The sequence below is a fragment of the Lagopus leucura genome, unplaced genomic scaffold (assembly GCF_019238085.1).
Source record: "Lagopus leucura isolate 7727_CA_CO unplaced genomic scaffold, USGS_WTPT01 Super-Scaffold_100157, whole genome shotgun sequence".
In the NCBI taxonomy this organism is placed as follows: domain Eukaryota; kingdom Metazoa; phylum Chordata; class Aves; order Galliformes; family Phasianidae; genus Lagopus; species Lagopus leucura.
In genome coordinates, this window is record NW_024962334.1 from 21,426,088 (window position 1) to 21,450,818 (window position 24,731).

The 24,731-nt window shown below is 38.2% G+C and overlaps 1 protein-coding gene across 3 annotated transcripts in view; it reads right to left on the reverse strand.

Moving 5' to 3' along the window:
• Nucleotides 1-13,817: 13,817 nt before the first annotated feature.
• ITGB8 (integrin subunit beta 8) overlaps nucleotides 13,818-24,731 on the reverse strand; it is a 47,583-nt gene continuing 36,669 nt past the window's right edge. For 2 of the 3 annotated variants that reach the window (XR_006181914.1, XR_006181913.1), the window contains exons 11-15: nucleotides 23,225-23,450; nucleotides 22,520-22,623; nucleotides 21,269-21,432; nucleotides 20,927-21,175; nucleotides 14,248-14,332 (exon numbers count right to left, since the gene is read on the reverse strand). Coding sequence is in view for 1 of the 3 variants with exons in the window: in XM_042889002.1 (XP_042744936.1) it covers nucleotides 13,885-13,938; nucleotides 14,207-14,332; nucleotides 21,269-21,432; nucleotides 22,520-22,623; nucleotides 23,225-23,450 (674 nt within the window). In the remaining 2 variants the exon portion in view is untranslated. Of the gene's footprint in view, nucleotides 13,939-14,206; nucleotides 14,333-20,926; nucleotides 21,176-21,268; nucleotides 21,433-22,519; nucleotides 22,624-23,224; nucleotides 23,451-24,731 lie in introns of those variants that run through there. The other variant, XM_042889002.1, reaches the window with a different exon arrangement.

Below are 24,731 nucleotides of genomic sequence, written 5' to 3' on the forward strand. Positions count from 1 at the left end.
ATTTTTGTTAGGTGAAAAGTTGTTTCAAGTCCCTCTTGGATTGCTCCCTATGAGCTGAGACACTTTCTTAATTTCTAGACATCTTCTAAACTTCAGCCCATGCTGAAGATGCAATTTACTTTAGATTGAAGAATTTCCTTGTGGGAGAGCCTTCCCATAATTCTCACAGAATTACACAGAGGTTTCCCTGGAAGTTTTGCTTGGCACAGGGGAAGTTGCTGCTTGTGTTCAAGAAAATTTGTATTCAATTTCTTGGGAAATACTTAATTCTCATGGAATAAAAATCAGTCACACCTATGCTGGGAATGCAGGGGATGTGGGATATGGGGAGGACAGCTCAAAAAGGGAGTGATGCTGGCAGCCCTCCCTGTTGTTGTGTGCTCTGTGTGGGGTCATCACGGTTGGCTGTGCTGCTCGAGGAAGGATTGCTGTGGCTGGGCTGTGGGCAGATCCCAAGAAGATGAAAATATGTAATTAAATCCAAGTGAAAATAAACAGAGAGAGCTTCTGTTAAGAGTGAGGTGGTTGGGCATTCCCCTCTCACTTATTGCCAGGGTCATGAGAGTGCAGAGCTTCACGGAATTGTAATCTGTGCAATGAAACAATTCTCCAAAACATGCTTGTAATTCACCAATAAAATCTTGCAATCTGGAAAGTGCTTATTCCTCAGAAGTGATCACAGTAGATTTTTGGAGGTGAGGAGGTGTTTTCAAGTCCTTATTTCCCATTCTGCTCTGTACACGCTCAGATGATGAAGACCAGGTCTCACCTTGTGGTCCAGAGCATTACTTTAGGAATTATAGTAGTGAAATGAGTGTGAGAGGTTACATATGAAAGTGATCACATGTATTTAATCATTCTCCTGTCATTTCAGTTCACCTCTTCAGACAGTTTTCTTTTTTTTTTTTTCTAACAATCAGAAACCGAGATGTTTCACAGATCAGTAACATTAATTCTACTTGTTACTACAAAGTGTAATATTGGGGATACTACAACAAATGCTCTGCCAGTGATTCACGTAGGCAAGTTGAGCTTGAGAGCTTTGCTCTTCTTGGGTACTATTACCAATGGTCCCATGGAATTATGAACAGAAGTCTGCTAAGAGGTAAAGTTAAAGCTGGAAGCAGAAATCAGTCCAGCATCTACAGTAATAATTGCCTATGATCATTGCTTCAAATAGATGTGGACAGCTTGATGGCATGACGTTTTCTGGTAAGATGTTTAGTAACCTATAACCTACCTGTAGTTGATCCATAAAGGTCTATGGGACATCCTTCTTCTTGCGTGAGCCTCCAGTTTCAATACAATGTTAGGAAAAATTTGTGAGCAAGGTAGAAATTTCTTTACATATATTAATGGAATACAGTTGTGGAATAAACACTTTACAGTAATTTCATATTCTACGATGAGAAAAGACAAGTTAGCTTAGCTAGCCACTGGATGGCAGAATTGCTCTATTTAACTATTGCAAAACTGGATTGTTTTCTTCAGATGCAAACGAATAAATAAATCAATCTGGATGCAAAGTATTTATCTTGTGTACAATGTAATAAACACAAGTAAGTAAAGTCTTACAGCAAATAGGAAGTACAATTTGTTATTGTGAAATTTATGACATCACTCAAACACTGCTACTTTAATAGATCTAGCAGCCAGCACAGATATTTGAGCAACTGCCACAATACTGAACTTTGATTTCATTCCTGTTTATATAGCTCCACTGTCTTCAAATTCATCAAAACAAAAGAGAAAAGGAAAACAGCTGAGAAAATATAAATATGAAGGTCAGCAAAATGAAATCAAGCTTCTTGATCAAATGTTTGCAGTTTTTAAAATCAGTAATAGTCCAAACATTGGAATTTCAGAAGTCTCCATGACTCCTAGTAAAGTTTTTCAGAACATGATTGCCTAATTTTCTTTATGGCCTCTTGTTCGTGGTACATGATTTCAAGTATACTTTAATGGCTTTATTTATTTATGTTTTCTTATATCCTTTGGATCCTCCCTTTTTCTCTGTCCTTGAGGTCAATTGAGAAGGATTTATATGTCATAGCCCAGAAGTCTGTGACATATGATGTTTGCTCCAATGAGATACAAGTTATGAAAGCAGTATTTCAAGGAAACAGCAGTCATAAAAGGCTGATATACAACCTCAATAATACCATAATAATACACAGTAACAGCAGCATCTTTTTGATAGGCCTTACATACAGAGTGTTGCTTATAAGTGACCTCTGCTCAGTACTCTGGGTTTGGCTGTGATTTTTACTGTTTTTTTGTAGGCAGATGAATACTCAGTGACAGCTGCAATGTGGGTGGCCACCATTGTTTTACCAAAGCAACCAAGGAAGAAAGCTTGCAAGTTACTGATTTAACTTTCATTGTGGTTTGTAAAAAAAAAAACAAAAAAAAACAAAAAAAAAGCAAACAAACGAAAAACCAAAAAACAAAATTAAACAGAAAATGACCCACAAACAAAATAAAACAAAAAAACAGAGAGAGAGAGATTTGCACTTTATTTTTTTATTGTTTTTTAGCTGGCCACTTGCCTTTGGCAACTTCCGAAAGACAGCAACAGCCTACGGTTCTTAAATACAGACATTTCTCCATTTCTCCCAGTTTTGTATGAAACAAGATGGTACATTGATAGACAAGACATTGAAACAGGTGTCTTTTGCCATTTCTAAAGCTGGCTGATGCTGGTTTGGGGCATATTGCTGTTGTCACTGCAGAAATGCATCTCTCACCACTGTGGTAACACCCACCGTTTGGTCTCCAGAAGGATTCAACAAGTGTCATTGAATGTCCATGGGTGCCATTTTTTCTGCATGGAGCAATTCCATTCCACACCTTTGCTTCATACACACTTTCATCTCAGCAATCATTCTGTCAGAAAGCTCCTCTGCTGCCATCTGTTACAGGGCAATAACACATTACAGAATACTGGCAGGAAGGTTCAATCTCTACTGCCATACCACTAACATCTGCCTCTAATGTCATAGGCCGGTGTAATAAAGCAGGAGGCATTACTTTTGGAGCAGCCCTCATAAACAAATAATGATACCCATGAAGGCTGTAGAAGCCCAAAGCCACGATGGAAATGCTGAGAGTGGTTCTAAGCATTTGCATGTGGAAACAGTGGCACAGGGCCAGCACTGAATCCCAGAGACGCCGCTCTCGCAGCAAAGCAAATTCTTTAATAGGCATAATTCAAAACCAGAGGAATAAACAGTTTTTGTACAAATAGCTGACCAGTTCATACATGGAGGAGGAATCCCCTTGATGAGGAAAAGTAGTAGTACCCTTGAGACCTAAAACCACTGGATAAAACTGAAAAAAATGCACGTACTGAATAATACCAAAGACTCCTACACACACCCGAGACATGAGCAAAAAGAAAGAGCTTGTTTTTCTGTAAGAAAATGAGAAGACCTGGCCCACTGCTGGTAACTGAAGTGTACAAGTTGGATCTCCTGTAGAAAATAAGTCAGGGATTCTAATTTTTTCTCCTCTTACGTGTTGAAAAAGAGGTGAAGAAGAGCAGAGAGAACAGCATCTGAGCCACGTTGCCCCATTGCCATGAGCAGAGAGGCTATGATGCTGGAGCACAGGGCACAGTGCCCAGATCCTGAGCTGTGTCTGGGCTTCTTCTGAGCTGGCTCTACTGGTCACGGCCCCAGGGCTGATGGCCCTGCATGAGATGAAATCCCCAAACCCCACAGAACTACAGAACAGCCATTTTACAGAATGTGAGGAGGAAAGCATCAGTCTTGGTGTTTAGCTGGATAGCTTTTATTCATCCTCTGTCTTTTTTCCCCCCTCTCTGCCCCGTCCCATCACTCTGGAGTGTCCCCAAATGCCCCCACGTTGACAACTCCTCTCATTCACAGCATCTCAGATGGAACACGCTGTTTTCAACAGATGGTATGTTGGAGAAGCACTGGCGTTTTGTGTGGGGCTTGTCTTGCCTGCAACACAATGGTGAGCAACTGTGGTCTGTTCCTGAGGATTAACAAATAACCTAATTTTGAACCTAGTTACAGATACATGTGGCATTACTACAGTCTATTGAATACACAGATAAAATCAGAATTGTTTTGGATGCTCTGAAATTAAAGCTTTGAGGATAAAAGATCTCCATTATACACATTTATTGCTTATTTCTCACAGAGAATGCAAAGCAATTGTCAAGAGAATAGAACACATAGAATAAGTGTACTGTAGGCTTTAATTTATTCTCAGAGCTTTACTGATGCCACAAAACCACAAACAGCAACAGACCCTTTGTGTGAATTAAACCTTATATTATGTTTCAACCATCTGTTCACAACACATAGTTTTGAGGCCTGATTCATTGTGGCATAATGCCAACGTTATAAATGGCATTTACATTAGAGTAACTTCAGAAGGATGCTTGGATGACTCTGGCTTTTAATGTTTTAATAGTTTGTTTTTCTTTAACTATCAGCCTTATTACCTGTTGGACAAGTAACAGCTGAATGTAGCCATGGGCCCACTAGAACAAATGCACTACTGGTCTTCTACAGCTGTCTAAGGAAGGGACTATGGCTATGGGCTAAGAATTGGAATATGTTAGAAAATATATGTATTGAACAATATACTTGGAGGGAGTTTTTGTTTTTTTCTTTGTGTGCTGATCTGTCGCACAAAAATTCAACTGTGCAATAGCTTTGTGAGATGTAAATATGGCATTTGTAGGAAATTGATGTGTGTCTCTCTACAGGCAAGCTGATGTCTTTCATTTGCTCTGAAGCCATATTGTTCTATAGCCATCTAAAGGGCATGTGCCCGCCTAAATTAAGTCAAGGTCTGCTCCAGGAGAGAAGACAGAGCCTTTTTTCTGGGGTACACTGTTTTTGCACTTCCTGCAGCACTGGAATACTAGGTCTGTAATACCCATGTTTTGTGCAAATTGTCTTGGACTGGAGAACAAAAGGCTCTACAGAAATGGACAGCAAAGTAGTGTAGAGGAAACCAATATCAGCTGTCCTTAAGGTAATGACTTTCTCAGTTGCAACATTAATCAAGTTTCTTGTAACACTGACTAAAGTACAGTGTTATTGACATAAGCAATCTGCTATTGACTGAAGTCCTTCCAGATTTTGCCTGTCGCTTTTCCTAGTCTGACGCAAAGCACACAATGCAAATAGAAGAATCTTGACCTTGCAAATGCAAAGAATTCAGGAGTGGTTTGCATTCATTGTTACCAGTTTAGTGCATAAATTACTGCAAGATTAACTAGTAAGAAAATAAGAAAAAATATTTTTTTATTTAAGAAATAACATCCCTTCTCCAAGTACCTTCTGCAATCTTAGATTATTTTCTATTTCCATGTTAATTCAAGCAAACAAACATGAAGTGCAAGCACATGGCTTGCCAACATCATGACCTGAGGGAGATGTAGGTCATTTGTAACCTCTCTAATTCTCCTACTCAGGGGCTTTCCCCAAGGAAATTCATGTTGATCCATTACCCAGGAGCAAAAGGGACTGAATTCTCTTTGCAGAGAGACTGAGTTCTTTCAGATGGAACTGTTGCACCCATGAATGAAAATGTGGGAAAATACGACAGTAAGTTAATAATATCTTTCTATATATGTATAACCCACAAAGTAACTGAAAGCAGTTCTGTTTAAACACTGTGAAATTAATTGGAACTCTTTTGTTTTGCTAGAACCAATTCCTGCAGGTACATATTTTAATATACCTTGAATTTCAAGGAAGAAAAAGTGATTTTGCTTTGTTTTGGAATTTTTCAAATTTCTTTATCAGAGCCATAGAAATGCAACCATTACTAATCAAACTAACATGTATTTTTGGAACATATTCAGCTTTTGCCTTAATCTTGGACTTCAACCTTTTTCCTTGTTTATTAAACAAGTTAAAAAACTATCTCTAACCATCAGAGGAGGCTCAGATGAGAAAGCTAACTTTTCTTTAGTCTCACTCTTTATATTTTTGCAACTAAAAATGAGAAATTGTCATCAGATTGGGAAATCTTCATTTTTTTTTTTCATCTCCAGTACATCAAAATTAATGCAGTCTCATTTTAGACTGTCAATCATTCCATTTTTTTGTTAGAACATGAAAAACATTAACAAAATACATATCTAAGTTTTCTTTTCTGGCATTTTATTTGTGTATATATATATATTTTTATTTTTGTTCTTTCTTTTTCCTATAAAATTGAATATGAAATCAATCTATCTTCCCTGCTGTAATATCAGAGTGCCTTCCTAAAGTTACTGTGGATAGTATTACATTTAACCTTATTTATAGAATCACATTGTTGTATTCCTTTTTTTTTTTTTTTTTTTTAATTTAATATTTTAAATAGCTTGGAGCCTGCAATTTGATTCTGAAATGTAATAAAATATTTGACAGGGGATTTAGCTTTCTCATACTTTTCCCTATTAGTTTACCAAAAAAACACAAAAACAACAACAACAACAACAACAACAAAAAACCAACAAACAATCAGTCAGAAGGGTAGGGCTCAATTCTCTCCTTTGGTTATATCTATCCATGAAGTTGTTTTCACCTCGGAAATTTATGAGAAGGATTTTACCCTTAGGATTTCAGTTTAATAAGAAAAATGTTACTACTACATAACAATAGTTTGGGTGATATTATAGACACTGAGAAGGAGAAAACCAAACAAGAAAAAAAGAAAAAAACCCAGAAGATTTCTGCATGACCTTGAGCAGCTCACATACCCAGTTTATGGTTTCTATTGTATTGGTTCAAGGATTTTGAAAAAAAAAAAAAAATGTTTTTTTTTTTTTTCCTAGTCTGTGACTGTTAGTAAATTCTTGTGACCTTACAACCCTGGGCTACGTTCTCATGGTGTCTTAATGGTGTCATGCATGCTCAATGCCTCAATGTGAAACTTTCACAGGAAGTGACAATCTGGGAAGAGGTAACCCTGGATATGCTGGCAGACTCATTCCATCCCTGCCAGAGCAGTAGGAACAATGCAGAGGGGACAAGGATCAAGGACTTGCTGGTGCCTTGCCCTCTGCTCAGCTGTTATGTTGATGTGTCCCCCCCTATTTCAGCCTACATTGTCATATCTTGCCAGTTAGATCCTTGCAGCCATTCCCCCAGGGCAGCCCTTATTCATAACTTCCTCTCCTGAAGTGCAGCAGGGTGTCAGTGGCCACACTGGGCAGTTGAGATGATTTGGGATGAATGCGGTAGTGCTCAGCAAGCAGGGACAGTCACACTTTGGGACAGGCCTGACATCTGCCTTGCTGTCCTCGTGCTGATGGCTTAACAGCAAGTTCCTGCACCTGGACTTAAGCACTGGAATCAGAACAGATCTTGGATACGTTCAAGGCTGTCTTTGGAAAAGTCACAGGAGTGATATTGTCTATGAAGATGGCTCCACCTAGGCAAGACCCAAGCACATTCTTTCCTCTGCTGTTATTTTCTTATGCCTTGGGGTAGATCCTTCTTCTGGCCAGTGATGACACAACACAGAATATTTTCCTGTCTGGTACTGACATATGGTGGATATCAGCCTGTTGCAATGTTTCTCATACATGTTTAGTAAATACCATTTAAATTCCCTATGAAATAAAAATAGCCTACACAGTAATCCTGAATTACAGTGAATGAAGTTCCATTCTGCAGTTCTGCAGACATAAATGATTACCCTAGTGCGATGGACAAACTAGCTTAATAGGGAAAGACTGTGAGAAGGGACATTTTCCATAGGAAATATGAATATAAATTATATGAGGAACATTTGGAACTTCTCTGATATGTCATATAAGTTCCATAGGTTTTTTGAACCCAATTCATGAGTGGGAAGAGAGCACGAATTTCAGAAAAATTGCATAATATTTGGTCTAATATTACTGTGTGACACTTTTGGCCTGAAGTGATCTTGTGATTTTGTCAGATTATCCATGGTCTTTCTCAAGAAATCTTATTAGACTTCAAAGGTCTTCCCACAAATGCAGATGAACTCTATAATTGCAACAACAGGAATTACATCAGGACCTTGGGATATAAATACTTTAAGGAAAAAAAAAATGCAATAAAAAAGCTTTTAGGGTAATACTGACACTGAGCCAAACTTGCCCTCATCTATGTATATGATGCTCCCACTGAAGCTAAGTGGATTTGTAGATGCCTCAGAGAGGATATGTTATCACTTGCCTTAGATGGCAAAACTTTTCCATGGACAGATGGAAAATATGCATTCATAAATCAATGTATGCTATAAATTTCACTGTATTGAATTTCTTTATATAACTGTTCCTTCAATGAAGAAGATCTGTTTGCTTTGTAAAGGAGTTTGGAAATGGCAGCTTTTCATTCCCAGCAGTCTTAGTAAATGATTGCTACCAGTGTCCAGTGTACCAGTCTTTATCACTTGCATACAGCAGGCCTCTTAAGGTAAATGCAGATAGTAAGGAAATAAAGATAATGTATTTTTGAGGAATGGCCAGACTCCACAACTTACCACAGACTCACAGGCCTATTCAGGGTGGAAGGGACCTTGCAAGATATCAAGTCCAAACTCTTTCTCAGAGGAGGATCAACAGTGTATTGCGTTGGATTGCTCAGAACATTGCCCACGTGGATTTTGAACACACTGAAGGAGATAGGCACTAGAACCTTTCTGAGCAACCTTTTCCAATGCTTAATCAGCCTCAGAGTGAACATTTTTCTTTATATCTAGCCTCAACTTCTTATTTCATTTTACATCTGTGGTCTTACCGTGCACCACTGAGAAAAACCTGAATGCCTTCTTGATAACCTCCCCATAGACTCTGGTTGACTACTTTTCAGCCCCCTGAAGCCTCTCCTTCTTTGAGGGAGACCAGCCTTCAGCCTTTCCTTGATAAGCAAGTAATAAACCTCAGTCATCTCAGTGGCCCTACACTGAACTTACTCCATGTTGTCAGTCTTCATTGACTTGAGGCCCACAGATGCACTATCTAGATTTTGTCTGACAAGTATAAGCACAGACAATGGCCTCCATCTTTTTACTAACTACACTTATGTTAGTACAGCCCAGGATGCACTGGCTCACAGCTGACTCACTTCCATATTTTATCCATCAGGAATCCCAGTCCCTTTCCAGCCAGGGTCTCCTGCCAGGCAGACCCCAGCCTGGATCAGAGCAAGGGGTCAGCTGGTCCCACATGCAGGACTTGGCATGTGTCCTTGCTGAAAGTCCTGTTGGCCCATTCCTCCATCCTTCAAGATGTCCACCTCAATCCAAATATTCATCTCATGTGAAAAAACCTTAGAGATTCATCCTATGGAAAATATCTTAACAGATTTCTGTCTTTCAGAGCTATCCCAATAGTCTTGTCATGTTTTTAAATTTTCCACTTTGTGGGATTCAGCAAATGTAGGAGTATATTTAGGTCTCTGCTGTGCAGAAGGAATCTCTGCCTGAATTTTTAAGTTCAGAACTTTAGACTTTGAACAGAGCTTAGGGGTAAAATTATGATTTCCCACCCCAGAAAACCATCCTTAAAGTAATAGTTGCTATAGCAGAGGACATCATAATCACAGAGTCACAGAATGGCCAGGGTTGGAAGGGACCTCAAGGACCATGAATCTCCAACCCCCCCTGCCACATGCAGGGCCACCAACCTCCACGTTTAATGCTAAACCAGGCTGCCCAGGGCCCCATCCAACCTGGCCTTGAACACCTCCAAGGACGGGGCATCCACAACCTCTCTGGGCAGCCTGTTCCAGTACCTCACCACTCTCTGGGTAAAGAATTTCCCCCTGATGTCCAACCTAAATCTTCCCTCCCTCAACTTAAAACCATTTCCCCTCGTCCTACACATATCAACCCTTTCAAAGAGTTGATTCCCCTCCTGTTTGTAGGCTCCCTTTAGGTACTGAAAGGCTGCAATGAGGTCACCCCCCAGCCTTAATCTTTGGCATAACTGTTTTCAGAGGTACCCTTGCTTCTGTCTCATTTTATTTTTGTTTTAGATATAATCCTTTCCTTTGTCATAGTGATGCCTAATTAAAAATTCAGCTTGTAATTCTGGGCACCTGCCAAATGACCTGGTTATCAGATGGTATCACTGACAGCAGGACAGTCCAGGGACTACATATGAAAGCTATATCATCTGCATGACTTATTGCCAAAACTGACAAACAGTCTTTGAAATCTCAGGTTTCTAGGCTCTAAGTTACCCTACCACCAAATAAGGTGTTTTTTTATGTTCCTAAAATACACTTTTTCAGAAGTTCTTAAGGTAGGAAATTATAGAGACCAAAAGAGGTAGAAATGATTCATAGGAAACCAGGCTCAGACACTGAAGGAACGTGTGCTGTAAAGCACAGAGAATAGGTAGATAGCTGATTTGCCAAGTAACTGTTGGAATACTGAAATTACCTTCCTGCTATGGGAGCTGTAGATTAGATAGAAGGCAGAAAATCTAAAATGAAATTGAAGCTGAAGATATAGATCTACTAAAGAAATATAAGTTTCATGGTCCATTCAGTTATAAATTGTACATCTCATTAAATAAATATTTGTTTCCATATCTGTAGCCAATGAATATAAAGATACTATAATTATGAAATAAACAAGAGAGTTTAGCAGAGCAGCTTATAATACTAAAAAGAAAATAGAGTGCTTACCCTTATCCTGGGCTCCCTGTAAAACTCCAAAGGAGGGATCTCCAGTAAGAGACCCATCCCCACTAATAGTCAGCTCCTAAGTGGGTGTAGGAGAGATGGAGCCTGGCTCCACCCCTTCTGGTAGCACCAGCTCACCTCAGGCGATCAATCAGAGGTTCAGGCCATGATTCAGCAGTTCCTGTACAACATCCTTCATGTAACTGTAGATTGCAGGACTAATTCAGTATCCCCTTTATGAAATTTTCTCTTTCCTGGAAACCTCCATACAGAGCCAAGACATTAATAAGCGAATCAAGTAAACAAGCAAGAGCATTCAAGGACAACAACCCATCTAGGAAGAATTTGAAATGGGATGTGTGGGAGGAGGCTACCCAGCCACAGGTACCAAGCCAGAGGCTGGAGGCAAGATGCCTTGTTCCTTGAGGGCTGGCTCTAGCATAGAGTAAATACAAGTCTGGAATTAAATGGCTTGACAAGATTTTTTTTTCTTTGTTCTAGCAGAGAAGTGGAAAAAATCAATAACTGTGTTTTTATGCCTTTTGTTTTATGCATGTACTTAGAGATGCTAATGGAAGAAAACTGGCAGAAGGGCTTGCTTTAGGAGTTGCTCTTGCAGCTATTCAGGAAGATGAAAGGAAGAAAAAAACTTCGTTAAGTTTTTTTTCTTATAAGGAGAGAGAAATAATTACTAGTGTTTCCCCTGTGGAGAAACTACCATCTGTGCGTATGGCTGTCATGGTAGGATAGCTGACTTAGAGGAAAGTGAGCCAATTTCAGGTTTGCTGAACTTCAGGAGTAGCTATGCTACTGTAGTTTCCTTATAAATTTTAAATCTGGTAAAACTGCATTAACACAGGTGTTGCAAGCATACCAAAATTATAATATCTTTGCCAGAGCTTGCTCAAGAAAAACAGCTTCCTTATCTCAGTAGTTCAATAAGATAGTGCAGACTTCATTTTGTTGGCAAGCACCTATGTTGGCTTAGAGAAGCAGTAGTAACTGGGCCATAATCAAGGAAGGAGTAAAATCTGTCAAGATAAAAGCACATGAATTCCATTTGAATTAGGTCACCAAATGTATCAAATAGTGTAAATGATAGCAGTTACACTCAGTAACACACTTTCCTTCAAGATATTGAGTTATGTTGACAGTCATTTGATAAACTTTTTTTTTTTTTTTCACAAAATAACAATGTTTGAATACATTTTTCATTAACACACTTGAAGAAATGCCAGTTAACTAGGTGAGCAAACTTCCTGGATAGCACAGTGACTTTTACATTGCATTGTTTTCAGGTAGTTCAAATACCAGCTAATTTTTCAGTAAGTGGAAAGTATATAAACAGAAAATATAAGAATACTCTACAACAGTTGCTTGGATAAACTCTTTTTGATCCAGGAGGCAACATCAGCTCAAATAAACTTTTCACGTTTGAAACCAAGATACCAGACTCACAGTAATGAAGAATAAACTAGATAGAGAAATATTTTTTCTGACTTATAAAATTATGACTATGACCCAAGAATCCACTGTGCGGGATGCTGTGTTTGTCTTCCATGATTTAGATGCAATGTGTGGGACAGCAGCTAAAAAAGGTAAACAGGAAAGTGCAAAGGCTAAAGGAGATGAATACTGGGGAACACTTAGAGTTATGATTTCAGTGTGATAGCAGCATAGTCACCAGGAGAACCTTGGATAAGTACAGGAAACCTTAAGGGAAGATCCTGCAATGCATGAGAAAGTATGGGAGGAATCCCATTTAAAAAATATGTTTGTGAGGGTGTATTTGGATCGATAGTACATATTAGTATATATATCTATATTGTCTGGTCTAGCAGGTTATACAGAGATGGGTTTCTTGATACTGAAGAAAAGTTACTTTGGATGGAATATGCAGTCATAAAGAAATACATGAAAAAGTATAAGGAATACCAGAACGATGGCACTTAAAATGGGTTGTCTTTGGATCTTGTGTGTTGCATATACCTTGCAGAAGATGTGAAGGTGTCAGATTTAAAGGTTATACCTAGAGATAGAGTCCCTATTCTAGAACTGTCTATCACAGCAAGGAACAGATCTGACTTCTTAGCACTGGAAAGAAGAGGAATATGAAAGCTGGGAGGTGTTCTGTTTAGCTTTGTCTTACAGACTTGGACTCACTCATGTCTGCTCAAAGACAAAAAAAAAAAAATTCTTCTGAAGATAAATGAGCTGTTCACTGATGAAGCCTTCTGATTCAGTGCCTCTGATTTTCAAGGAAAGCATAATTTCAGATGACACAATTTTGAGGAAAAAATGGGAAGGACCTTTTTTCTGGCTTTTTTTTTTTTTTTTTTTTTTTTTTTTTGCACAGGAGTCCAGGCACAAATGCAGAATGACTGAAGGAAAGAAGAAAGCTGTAGAGAGCACCAGGATTAACATGTAGAAGTCTTTAAAAGTCTTGTTTTGTCTAAAGCAGAGTAAAGCAAATGTTTGTCTAAAAATCCCACATAAAATTATCCATTGATTTGTCTCATTTTCATTGCAGTTAAATCACATACCTTAAGGATGTGGTGATAGACAAATAAGAAGAGGATGTGAGGGAGAACAGGAACTGTGAGCAGTTTTGGGAGCACAGGAATCTCAGGAACAGGTCCTGGGCTCTCCAGATTGCTGAGGCATAAACAGAGGCTTAGGATGAAATGTTGGTTAGGGGCTCAAAAAGGGAACTTGGCAAGCTGTAAAGCTGGAAGAAGTACATCATGTGCCCTGATTTCAATAAGCATAATGTGATGTCACTTGGAAATGTTATGTTTTTTGGTTAATCGTTTAGTTTTATCAGCTTGCACGCACATCATCTTATTAAACAGTAACTGTCCTTCATTAATCATCGAGTTCAAGGCCAAGAAAACAGCTAGAGGCCATGTTATGCTTGGGCTCAGCAGATGATGAATGATTTGCAAGAAGGAACGTTGCTTTCTGCCACCCACCACTATTTCCTTGAATAAAGGGCCAGAAGATCATAACGTCGGGCCACTAGAACTAATAAATCAGACTTGCAGCCTATGCCTAAGTAATGTAAATTCAGAACAGGCGGAATTTGGATGAACACAGGACTCCCAAACAGAAGACAAGCATCAAGCCCATGAACTGCACTGAGGATACCTGTGCCCCAAACACAGTTCCAGACCATTCAGGTTTCTGTAAAACTAGATTTTCTGTTTAATTTATTATTATAATACATTTAAACTATTTGGTTTCAAGCCCAGGGTAGCAGGAGTGTGTTTCCAAAGTTCTTCTCTTTGTTGTAGACCTGGAAGGAGAACAAACCAACCATTTTTCAGATTAACTTCTCACTAGTTAAAATCAGCCTGTTAACAAAGCCTTTATTTGTTATTCCAACAATTGCCTTCTGGCTGTTATCACGCAAATTCAGATCTTCACTCAAACGCTGTGCTGAGCAGATAACTTACATGCTGAACTTTTGTCCCCTGCATCCTCTCTGTGTATCAGGTCAAATTCTGCACCCGCCACAGTGGGAATCATGCAGGGAGAGAAATTCTGTAATAGTGTGCACCTACATGACTGGTGTCAAAAAAGTGGCTGAAAGAAGGATCTCTTTCCTCCTCCGGCTTTAGAGGCTGTAACTTAGGTTTCATTCCTCTTTGGAGAGCTTGAGCAGCAAGCCTTTTTCTGGTCAATGGTATCTGCAACAAAATAGCAGTTGCATTACATTAGTCAAATTAGAGCACCACTGTGCCCTCACTGACAACTTCATGGGCACAAATGGAAACTGGCTAAATACGGTGCTGCCATTGTCAAAACCCTACCAATACCTGGACATTTCAAGGTACATAGGCATGTTTTTAGGATTTCAGGACACAGTAAGGATGGAAGGCTTCAAACAGATCACTTACCATCATTCCAAAACATAGAGGGTAGGCATAGACTTAGTGCCAGTCTGTCAGAGATTTGATTAGTGTTACCACTGACTTTGAGATTGTACATGAAGCAGCAAAAAGCAGCCCTGTGCCTGTAGCTCAAGCTGCTAAAACTGTGTGTCTGATCCAGGATGTTTACTCAGAGGTGTTGACAACATTAACATTCCCTCCATAAAAAGCTGTTGTAGAAAATGTGTTTTTCCTCTGTGGGAGTGGTTGCAAGTTCCTGCTCTCTCTGTTAATTAATGCTTATGTATCTTCTGCCTCTGCAAAAGGAAATTCCTCTGCCTCTGTCTCATCGGGCTTAAATTGGGTTTACCTTCCTTACTTTGCAGAAAAAGCAACAAAGATTCCCACAATGCCATTGTGATTACTTTTTTCTTTCTAGGTTTTCTGTGCATCTTTTCCCAGTTGGTTTGTGGTTTTTTGTTTTTGTTTTTGTTTTTGTTTTTTTTTCCTATTGTATTTTTCTAGTGTACTGTTAAGGCCTGCACACTACATGGCTTAATGACTGGGTTTATACCAGTCAACATTTGATTCTACCTCTTTCCTACCCCCAGAGAAAAACCTGGATCTTCCTAGGAGCTTCATGTGAAAGAACCCCTTCAGTTTAGCAGTGATTTCTACAAGAAATGTGATAATGTTGCGCAGAGCATACACTATTACCAACTCTGCAGGGGAACAGAGGTGTCCCAGTCTACTGATGCATTTCACCAGACCTCATAAAGCAACATGGGTCTGCAGCAAGCAGCATGGACAATACATCTGCAAGAAACTGACCCATACGCATGACAGGAGCTCCTCTGCTATCAAAGCAGAGCAAAGCAGGATACTGTAACCATCTATTAATAGATAGATTATATTTCTGTCGGAAGTATTTTCTTGTCCCCATCCTGAATGTGTGTTTATTTGTTAGGCAACATCTGAACATCAAGGTATTCTTTTTATTTAGCTTGAATTCTCCTGACAATGTATTGTACCATTTGAAAAACAACATAAGCATATCCTCTTTGTGGACGTATTTGCACACCTTGATGAAAACATGTTAATTCTTAAAAAAGAAGGGAGTCTCTCTTCCTTATCTTACCTAGGCATTAAAAATATGAAAATTCCGTAGAGATTAAATATTGATTTTATTTTTTTAGAGAGCAAGTACAATGATGTTGCATTAAAATAATGCTATGTCATAGTTATTACAGCTCTGATAGAAAAATAAACATCTCAATATACTACAGTGTCAACTCATTAATAAATATCAAAATAGAAGTTAGTAGTCAACTGAAATTAATAAACAGCTATAAAAGTATACTATTTTAAATAATAAAATATTCAGAATATTTCCAGACAAAAAAAAGTAGTGATTTAAAAGTATCATTTAAAATGGAAGATGGACAGTAAGAAGTTACAGATATAATTAAACCGTCTTCCCTTACTAACATTCTCTATGCATAAAATCTAGAGAAACAATATTCATCTGTATATAATTTTTTTTTTACAAAAGGTAGTATATGTTAAATAGAAAGTTAAAAACTGTAGTAATATTAATAGCTGTCACATCATCGCTTAATAAGACACTTTGAAGCAGTAGTGAAGTAAAAGTGAAGACGTTAGCACAGTGAATTCTTCTAAAACAAATGCCTTCCTAAATTAATCTCTCATCTTTCAGCCTCGCCCTTCAAAATACAAACAACTCACGCATAGGTATCATGATGAAAAGTTAGGATTTGAACAGAAGCTGTTGTTTAAACAAAAGTCATGTTTAAAATTGTTTTTTTAATAACCAGAAATCTTAACAAAGAGAAACATTTCTAAAACTTAAGAATCTACTAATTTTGTGGGGTTTTTAAATATTTTTTTTAATATTTTTTTTTTTCCCCAGAATGACCAATCATTCTGAGTTGGCTTGCACTCAGTGAAATCCCACTGATTTGACTCGCTATAGAAAAACATTCACATTAGCTACGCCTAACCTTTTCTTTCTCTCCATGAATTTCTGTTCTGTGTAATATCCATGAGATGTCTGTGCATCAAGAAGCATCAAGATTACCATGGTAAAGTAGTGTCATTCTTAACGCTGCTTCACTCCTTTTTACCAAATAGATCTTGCACCTCTATTTCAAAGGGAGAGCAAGAACACTGGCACCACAGTTCATTCACAGAGCAGAGTAATTATCACACAGCACCCTTATGAGAAGCGCCCTTCCTAGCTACTGAAAACATCACAGAAGGCCTGGCAATGCAGATCCTGGGGCTGGGGAGAAGATGACATACAGATGCCCAAGGACGTTACAGGAGGAAGGCTTGCTTTCTCTCTCAAGGAGGGCTGCAGCACCCAGATTTACAGTACCTCGCTAGGTTGTATGCAAGCAGTGTTTGATGAGTAAAGATGCAAACAGGCTGCAGTGTTGATGACTGTGGGCTGCACGTCATGCATCTCCAGTGTGTGGCCATTAGGATTACCTCCTCTGACAAGGCCTCCTGCCCTGACAGATGGAGAAATACAGTCCCGGAGTGCCATCTCTGTTGAGATGCCATGAGGAACAGCAGTGTGCTTGGGATGCCTACTGCAAAGGCAATAGGGCCCCTACATCCTTTTGTCCTGGGCACTGCTGTCCCTTATGGCCACCTGCAGGAGTAAGGGTTGCTTGAAGCTGCTTCACACATTCACTTCCACAGTTTATGCTGCACATGCATTTAAGTATGCATACTAAGCAGAAAACAAATGTATGATCAGATTGGGAAAATATTTTTTTCCACTGTGGTCTGAAGAATACTTTACATAGCAGGTTTTTGTGATATCATAGAACGGAAAAAATAAATCCAGTTAGTTATAGTGGCTAAAATGTAAACTATGCCTACACACATGTCCTTCCTTTTTAAGGTTCACTTGCAACATTGCATGTGAACATAAGGGAATTTCAGCTAGTCACAATGAAAATTTCTCACATACCATGTGCACGTTTTCTGGATGAAACAGCTATTTTCCCACACACGTCTGTAGTGGTGTTATTAACATACTCATGATGCTTGGAAACAATCAGCGCACAGCATTTTTTCATCTCTCTCAGAGCCTCGAAAAACAAATCTGAAGATGTGTGCGTTTTAATTGTATGAATGTGACATTTCTGAAATGTTACACAGTTAATAAAACAAAGTTAAAAATAATGTGGGATTAGAATTTTTAACATGTACAAATCTGCTGTGAAGAGCCAGGAAGATGCTCTGTTTCTAGGATAAAATCTAGAATAAATGCTGCAAATCAGCAATGAAGTGCCATAGTATCTGTAAGCATGCTATTACGTATAGGCATGCAGTCAAATTATCTGACCTTCTTTCCATTTTTTCAAGCAGCCTAGTATATTTCAAAATATTCTACTTGATTTCAAAGGTTTGAAACATGCTACACTGAGGCTAGATGTTTTTCCTGTATTTTTACAAGCATCTTTGATGCACAGTACTTTGAAAGTTAATCTGAACTAATTTCTCTGTGATATCTCCCATACTAAGTGCTATAGGAAGCACAATCCTTCTGTGACTGCTGAGGAAATTCCTTGTGAATTACAGGCTGCTTTCTCATTCAAGGTCATGTGCTGAGGGAACACAGCTCCCTAAATAGTGAGGCTTTTGTTGGTCTATTCATCTCCTGCAGCAGCTCTTCTGAAAAACATGGTCAAAGGCAGAGGGAAACAAGCACTGAGTAAAGCCAGAGTTTCTCATGGATAGATTCCATCCTCAGAAACAAAGCCTTCTCCCAAGGATCCTGCCCTATGTAGGCTCCCCATGGGCCTTCTAAAAGCCTTGACCTGTCACATTAACAACAGCTTATTCTTTTTTCACTAGATCCCTCTAAAATACAGCAAAGCAATGAGCGAGATGCAAGAAAAGCCTTTTTATAAGATATGTTTTTTTCTTTTCTCTTTTCTTTTTTTTTTTTTATTTAAGACTTTGCCGTGCAAGCCTGCTGTGTTTGAGCAGAGCGTATCACACACTCAGGCAGGTGCCTGATAAAGACATACTGTCTGCACTCCTGCATAGGCAGCAACACTGCAGTGCCAACAAAGTGCTACAGGAGAAAAGTGGCAGCAATAGGATGTGCCTGGATGAAGGGGGTACAGATCATATCTTTCTTCCACAGACACCAGCTTAATTGCCCCCTATCCAAATTTAGCTTCCACTAACAGTGAAAAAAATAAATTTTAGAGAAAAAAACAGTAGCTGTCACTTCAGAAAGTGGCTTATGGGCTGTTAGGAGAAACACATTTTGATGAATCTCTTCTGTTAAAAAAAATTATATCATATTGTTAAGGAACATAATCATAGCTTTTGTTATATTTGCAGGTATTCTCCTGTGAGGTTTTGTTTCTTTATTTTGTTTTCCTAAGTGAAATAGGCAACCATAGACTTTTTTACCTGCTCAAAAACCATGTGACAAGAACAATAGTAAGTAAACCTTAATAGCTTTTTTTTATCTTAATCCCCCTGAAAACAGTGGTTCAGAGTCTGTTAATTTACATGGAAAGAAAATGCATCTTCAAATGGAAAGGAAAGCTCAAGGTATTCCTGATATGCTACAGAGTAATGCTTGAGTCAGAATGAATGAACAGATCAGATATTATGATGAAGCTATCAGTAAAATCAAGGTCAGTGTAAGGTAATCAATTTAAATGAGACACTTTTACCTGAATGGTGGGAAGCTAAGGGGCTACTCTGAGGATTGCTTCAGAAACAATTAAAAGACCAGTTTAAAACTTTTTTTTTTTTTTTTTTTTTTTTTTTTTGCATGATCCAAAATATTCATTGTGAACTCTCACGTCATAATTATTTGTTCCACATCCTCCTCTCCTTTCACCTGTGGGAATTTACAGAATATTGAATAGGAAATACTACTATATACCAATTGCTACCATATTTCATGTAAGGCAGTCCTGCTTTGTTTCTGTAACTCTTACCTATGGCAATTACAGATCAAATGTAGTACCAGTAATTACAACTGTTAAAATGACACACTGCATAATGTCCTATGAGACAGTTTTTTTGTTTTTTTTTCCACTACCAAAATTTTAGTGCATATTTCACAGACACTGATCAGAATTTCTTAGGATTTTGGCAACATAATGTAAGTAAGCCAGCATGCTGGTTGACTCTTCTCATTAGTGTACATCAATAACCTGCTGTCTACCACTACAACCAGTTTCAAGGGTGAGAAAATACTTGTGCTAGAAATTCTAGCTCAAATTCTGCTTTCAGGCGAGCTTATATTGGTCCCACTGTATTTAGAAGAATTTTGCCCATTACTGAAGGCAGAATTTGGTCCTACATTTATGAAGTCAGTTAATATGTTCTCTTGAGAAAATGATTCCTAAGTTCCTCCACTTCTCTCAAACTGCAGATTCTTTGTCACAGCAAACCAGACACGTTTCTCAATGCACTGCAACAAAAATTAAAGTGGTGAAGTACAGAATGAGAAAAAAGAATCCTGTCAACTAATTTACAAAGAAAGAAGAACACGTGTGTAACATCAGACTTATGTCTCACATACAAAAGGAACAAGTCCTTACTTGCCAAAACACTGACATGTAGCTAGCAGACCAAAGACATCTCTGGTGCAGTTTATCAGATTGGAGCTGACGCTGCTGACTCCAAAGGCGCAGTCAGCAGGCAGTGGTTACAGTGAAGGTGGTGCTTGTGGACAGAGGAAATCATTTTCTGTAGCCACTCAGTTTTTTTTAATATCTTCATATTCACATGAAAGTTTTACATTGAAGAAAGCAAAAAAAAAAAAAAAAAAGCTAAAAAGCACTCCTTGTCAGATATAAATTATCTCTAGGTGACATAACACATACAAAACCTACATATATATTTGTCTGTGTGCATGTGTGTGTGCGTGTGCCTACACCCACAACTAGTAACTAAGCACTCATTTAATCCAGTCATTTTTATTAAGCAATGAGGAAAAGCTAAGAGGCTAAAGCAGACAAATCAGTGGAATTTAGTCAACTGAGAGAACTATAAAAGTACCATTTGCTCTATTTAAGAGCATTTGAAAAGTTTCATCTATTGCTATAATATACAGCAATGTTAATATTTCAGTCACAGTTTTTGTTCATTCCCACAGAGCACATCAGTACTAACTACAAGTAGAGTGAGATCAGTGCTTTGTCAGATCTGTTTGTATCTACATTCTATGCCAGAACTAAATAAATTAGAATACATTAAAGTGCTACATCAACACTAATGTTCCTGAACAGTAGTAACGCACATTTTCTTTCAAAAAAAAAAAAACCAAACAAAAAACAAACCAAAACAAAAAAACCAGCAGCTATAGTTTCAGACATAGTCACCTTATGTGAATATGCTTACATGTCACGTTGTTACAGTATCCAACAAAACGCATGACAAACAGCAACAGTCGAGATTCTGACAGAGTGGTAACTTCTAAAAAGTAGAGAATGATGGAAATAGACATTTGCAGAAAACACACTGTCTTCAGAATTCACACTTGAAAGTTTCATTTAACCGCAACTTGCTGATGTCGATATTTATTTCCTCTGGTTTGTCACGTCTGTATGTTACTGTTCTTGTACAAACAGTAGGCAAAAACATCTTTTCCTTGAAGGAGAAGATACAATTTTTATCAACAATTAGCTAACTTTCATGTGCAAGAAATAAATTACTGAACACGATGGCTCTGAAATCAATTACCTTCTTTGTCGCAGAGACTCTGTAATCAGCTGAAGATTTAACTTTATTGCTATTTCCCTGCAGAATTATCTGCCTGATGATAAGTACAACAAGCAACCCAATCAGAAACGTAACTATAAAGATTATGGAAAACACTCTAAAGTAGCTTCGTCCAGAGAAACATTCTGCAATGAAAGGAAAACACAAGCATAAAGCCTAATGTACAGAATAAGCACATCACTAAAGCACATGCACATTTATCTCTGCACTTTATAGGAGCATAAATGTAACACAAGTCTGCTGAACAATAAGGGAAAATAGCTCATGTTACCATACACAAACTTTTAAAGCAAAGAACATCATGAACTCTGATTAAGACCAAGCATAGAAAAATGTTCAAATATCATCCTTTTAATCTACAGAAGTAGGACTAAGGCTTTGCTGTGCTAGCCACACTGCAAACCAGTGAGTTTATAGCTGAAATTGAGAAGATGAATTGTTAGAGATGTTCAGGGCCAGAACAGTTTAATTTTCATGAGGTTCACAGTACAGATCACAGGCGAAATATGAAAGAAAACATAGTTTCTTGATTCCTTGTGCAGTATTGCCCTCACTGGCCAATGCTCTCACAGAGTAGGCTTTCTTCTAATTAAAAAGGTCACGAGAAAAGTATTCTCAACTAGTTTTTCCATTCATAAAAATTTTCAAGAGAAAAAGACATACAAAAATATGATGTTACATAAGGTAACTATCTACTTCCATTTTTGATGCAGCGTGGACTAATTAAGCTCAATGATATTTTATAAAAAAGCATTTTATTCTTCCAAGGTCCTCAAAACTACAACATTTTTGTACTTGCAAGGAGATTTAAACATTACTGACAGTGAAGTAAGCATTCTATTTCATCCTTCTTAATTTCTGGTAATGTCAAATAATGTAAACATATCCAATGTAATAAAACATGCAAATGTCATAATGGACTATTATAAATATTTCTTTAAGCATGGCTCAGGCAGGATTCATTATTATTAGATGTGACTTCTCAAGGAAATGGGAAATCTATTTAGCAATGCTTGCCAATAACATTTCCTGTTACTATTTATCTTTTACTTTCCCTGAAGCAAGAAGGAATTTCTTTTTTTCTGCTTTCCCTCTTTCTTACTGTAATAATACTGACATACTTTTGAAATACATTGTAACAGTGACCATTTCAAACATTAATATGGACAGATTTTGAACTCTCACCAAAATTATGCAGAAAATATCACATACCTGAAGTTTGGTCAACATAATGCAATAGGTAAGCACATGAGGTTTTACACTGGTCAAGTTTAGCTTGAGATGCATTGTTAGAATGATGGCATTGAACACAATTCCTGTAAGAGAAATGTAATTAAAACATTATGTCTTTCTCTGCACTCTTCTTGCAGAGATTCTATCAACAAGCTGACGTATTATGTTTTCCTGTTGTTAGTAAAAACATTGCGACATTTATTTTTTTTCTGAAATGCGATGCCTTCCTCAGCATTTTATCCCTGTGACACTTCTGAAGGCTGACCACTCAGAATTAGTAAGTAAAACATCTGTTTGGTTTCAAGCCCCCTTCATCTGGCCCCTGCTTTGCATTCTCAGATGTGTTCCTTTGGGGTCTTGCACCATCTCTTCCACTGTCAGCCTCATGTTCATTCTTAGTCTTCCTTACTTTAGTACATATGAAAAAACTATACTCACACCACATATCACCTATGATTTCCCAAAGCAGAAACATTGGTGAACATAGATGTAGACATTCAGCTGTTTTGTTAGCATGAAAACCCAACTACACGATAAGAAGCCTTGAATAGGAAATGTTTCAAGTTTCCTATAATCTAAACATCTAAGGAAAACAGCACATAGTACACATAGCCAAGAAGAAATATTTCTCCTTGCTTCAACACTACAGAGTTAAACATGAAGTGCAGCACAAGGAAAACCTACCAGTTTTCTTCACAGGCTTTGTTACAAGCAGGGCAGTATTCACACAAACGGCCAAAGCTTCTTGGGTCAGTGCACTCACATTTTCCACATACACAATTTCCTCTTCCACTGCAAATCTGGCCCTTTGAATTCAGGCACTGCTTTGCTGATTGTAATGAACACTGGCAACGGTCACCTTCCCAATCAGCAAAGCATTTACATTTACCAGCTTCACATTCACCATTACCTAAAACATCAGATAACCTTGAGTCAAATGCTTTTATAAAACACAGAAAGTCAATTTTTATATGCATATATTTGTATTGCAGGTACCTTTATCAAACAGCTAATGTAGTCCTTGGCCTGCTGATAAGCTTTTTAAGTTAATGATTAGGCTGAAATTATCACCATGATACATATTTATTGCTGCTCTTTGTCGCTACTTTGAGCAAAAGCTGCTACCTTGATTGTGTCCTAAAATGTTTTACCACAATTTTCCTTGTTGCTTTGGATCAAAGCAGCAGAGATTAAAAATTACACAACTTTCAGGAAAATCAAGCAAACTAAACAAACTTCTCTGTAGCAATTAAGCATTCAGTTCAAATAAATTGCAAAATTCTGAGAGGAAGGAGTACTGAGTTCATGTGTTCAAGCCAGTTCTTCTCATTTTCTTTTCAGAAGCACGCGTTACAACAGTGTTTATAAGCCTTTTAAAGGGACAGATGACTGAACAGGTGAGATAAATACGCTATGTTTATGAACAGCGAGTTGTGTAATATGAGCTTAAAATGTATGCTTCAAGTACTCAAAGGGTACAGAGAACCTCTGGTGGCCTTTATAATCTTCCAGGCAAATCAGAGGGAGCTTTAGGGCAAAATCCAGATGTTTTTCACATTGCAGTACATTTAGGCAGGTGTACAATTGATGTACACCTGGTACATCAACCTGGTAATGATTAGCCATAGTTTTAAAGCATAGGAAAACACCTTTAGGAAATATAAAAACAGAGAGCACCTTGCAGCTATAGCTTGCAGCTATAGCAAATCTTATGAGACTTCCTCAGCCATGCCCTCAGCAGTACATAGGCTTCACATGCACTGCAGTGGTCTTTCTTGTGCTCCTTCAGAGGGACCTTCAGAGCAGGTGCAGAGAGACAATCCCATGTAACTACATGGAATCCCCTGAGGGTTGGGGGAGGCAGGCAGTGTGACCAAAGTATAGGCTGCCCCTTTTTCTGCCTGGGCTCTGTGCTGTAAAATATCCCACTAAGGGGCACACGTACAGCCATGGTCGCATGTTGGTTGGGCAGGAGACTCCATCAGTATGAGAATCTCCAACATGTCTTTGACAAACATCTCCCTGTTTTCTCTCCCACTGCATCTCAGACTTTGGGAACTTGCAAATTTGAAAGTTCTGCTTAGGTTAAGAAAAACTGAATTCCCAGACTTTGCTGTGGTTACAGAAGAAGATTGAGAACATGAACCACAATTCTTAGTATTGGAATGAATCATAAGATCATAGGATTGTT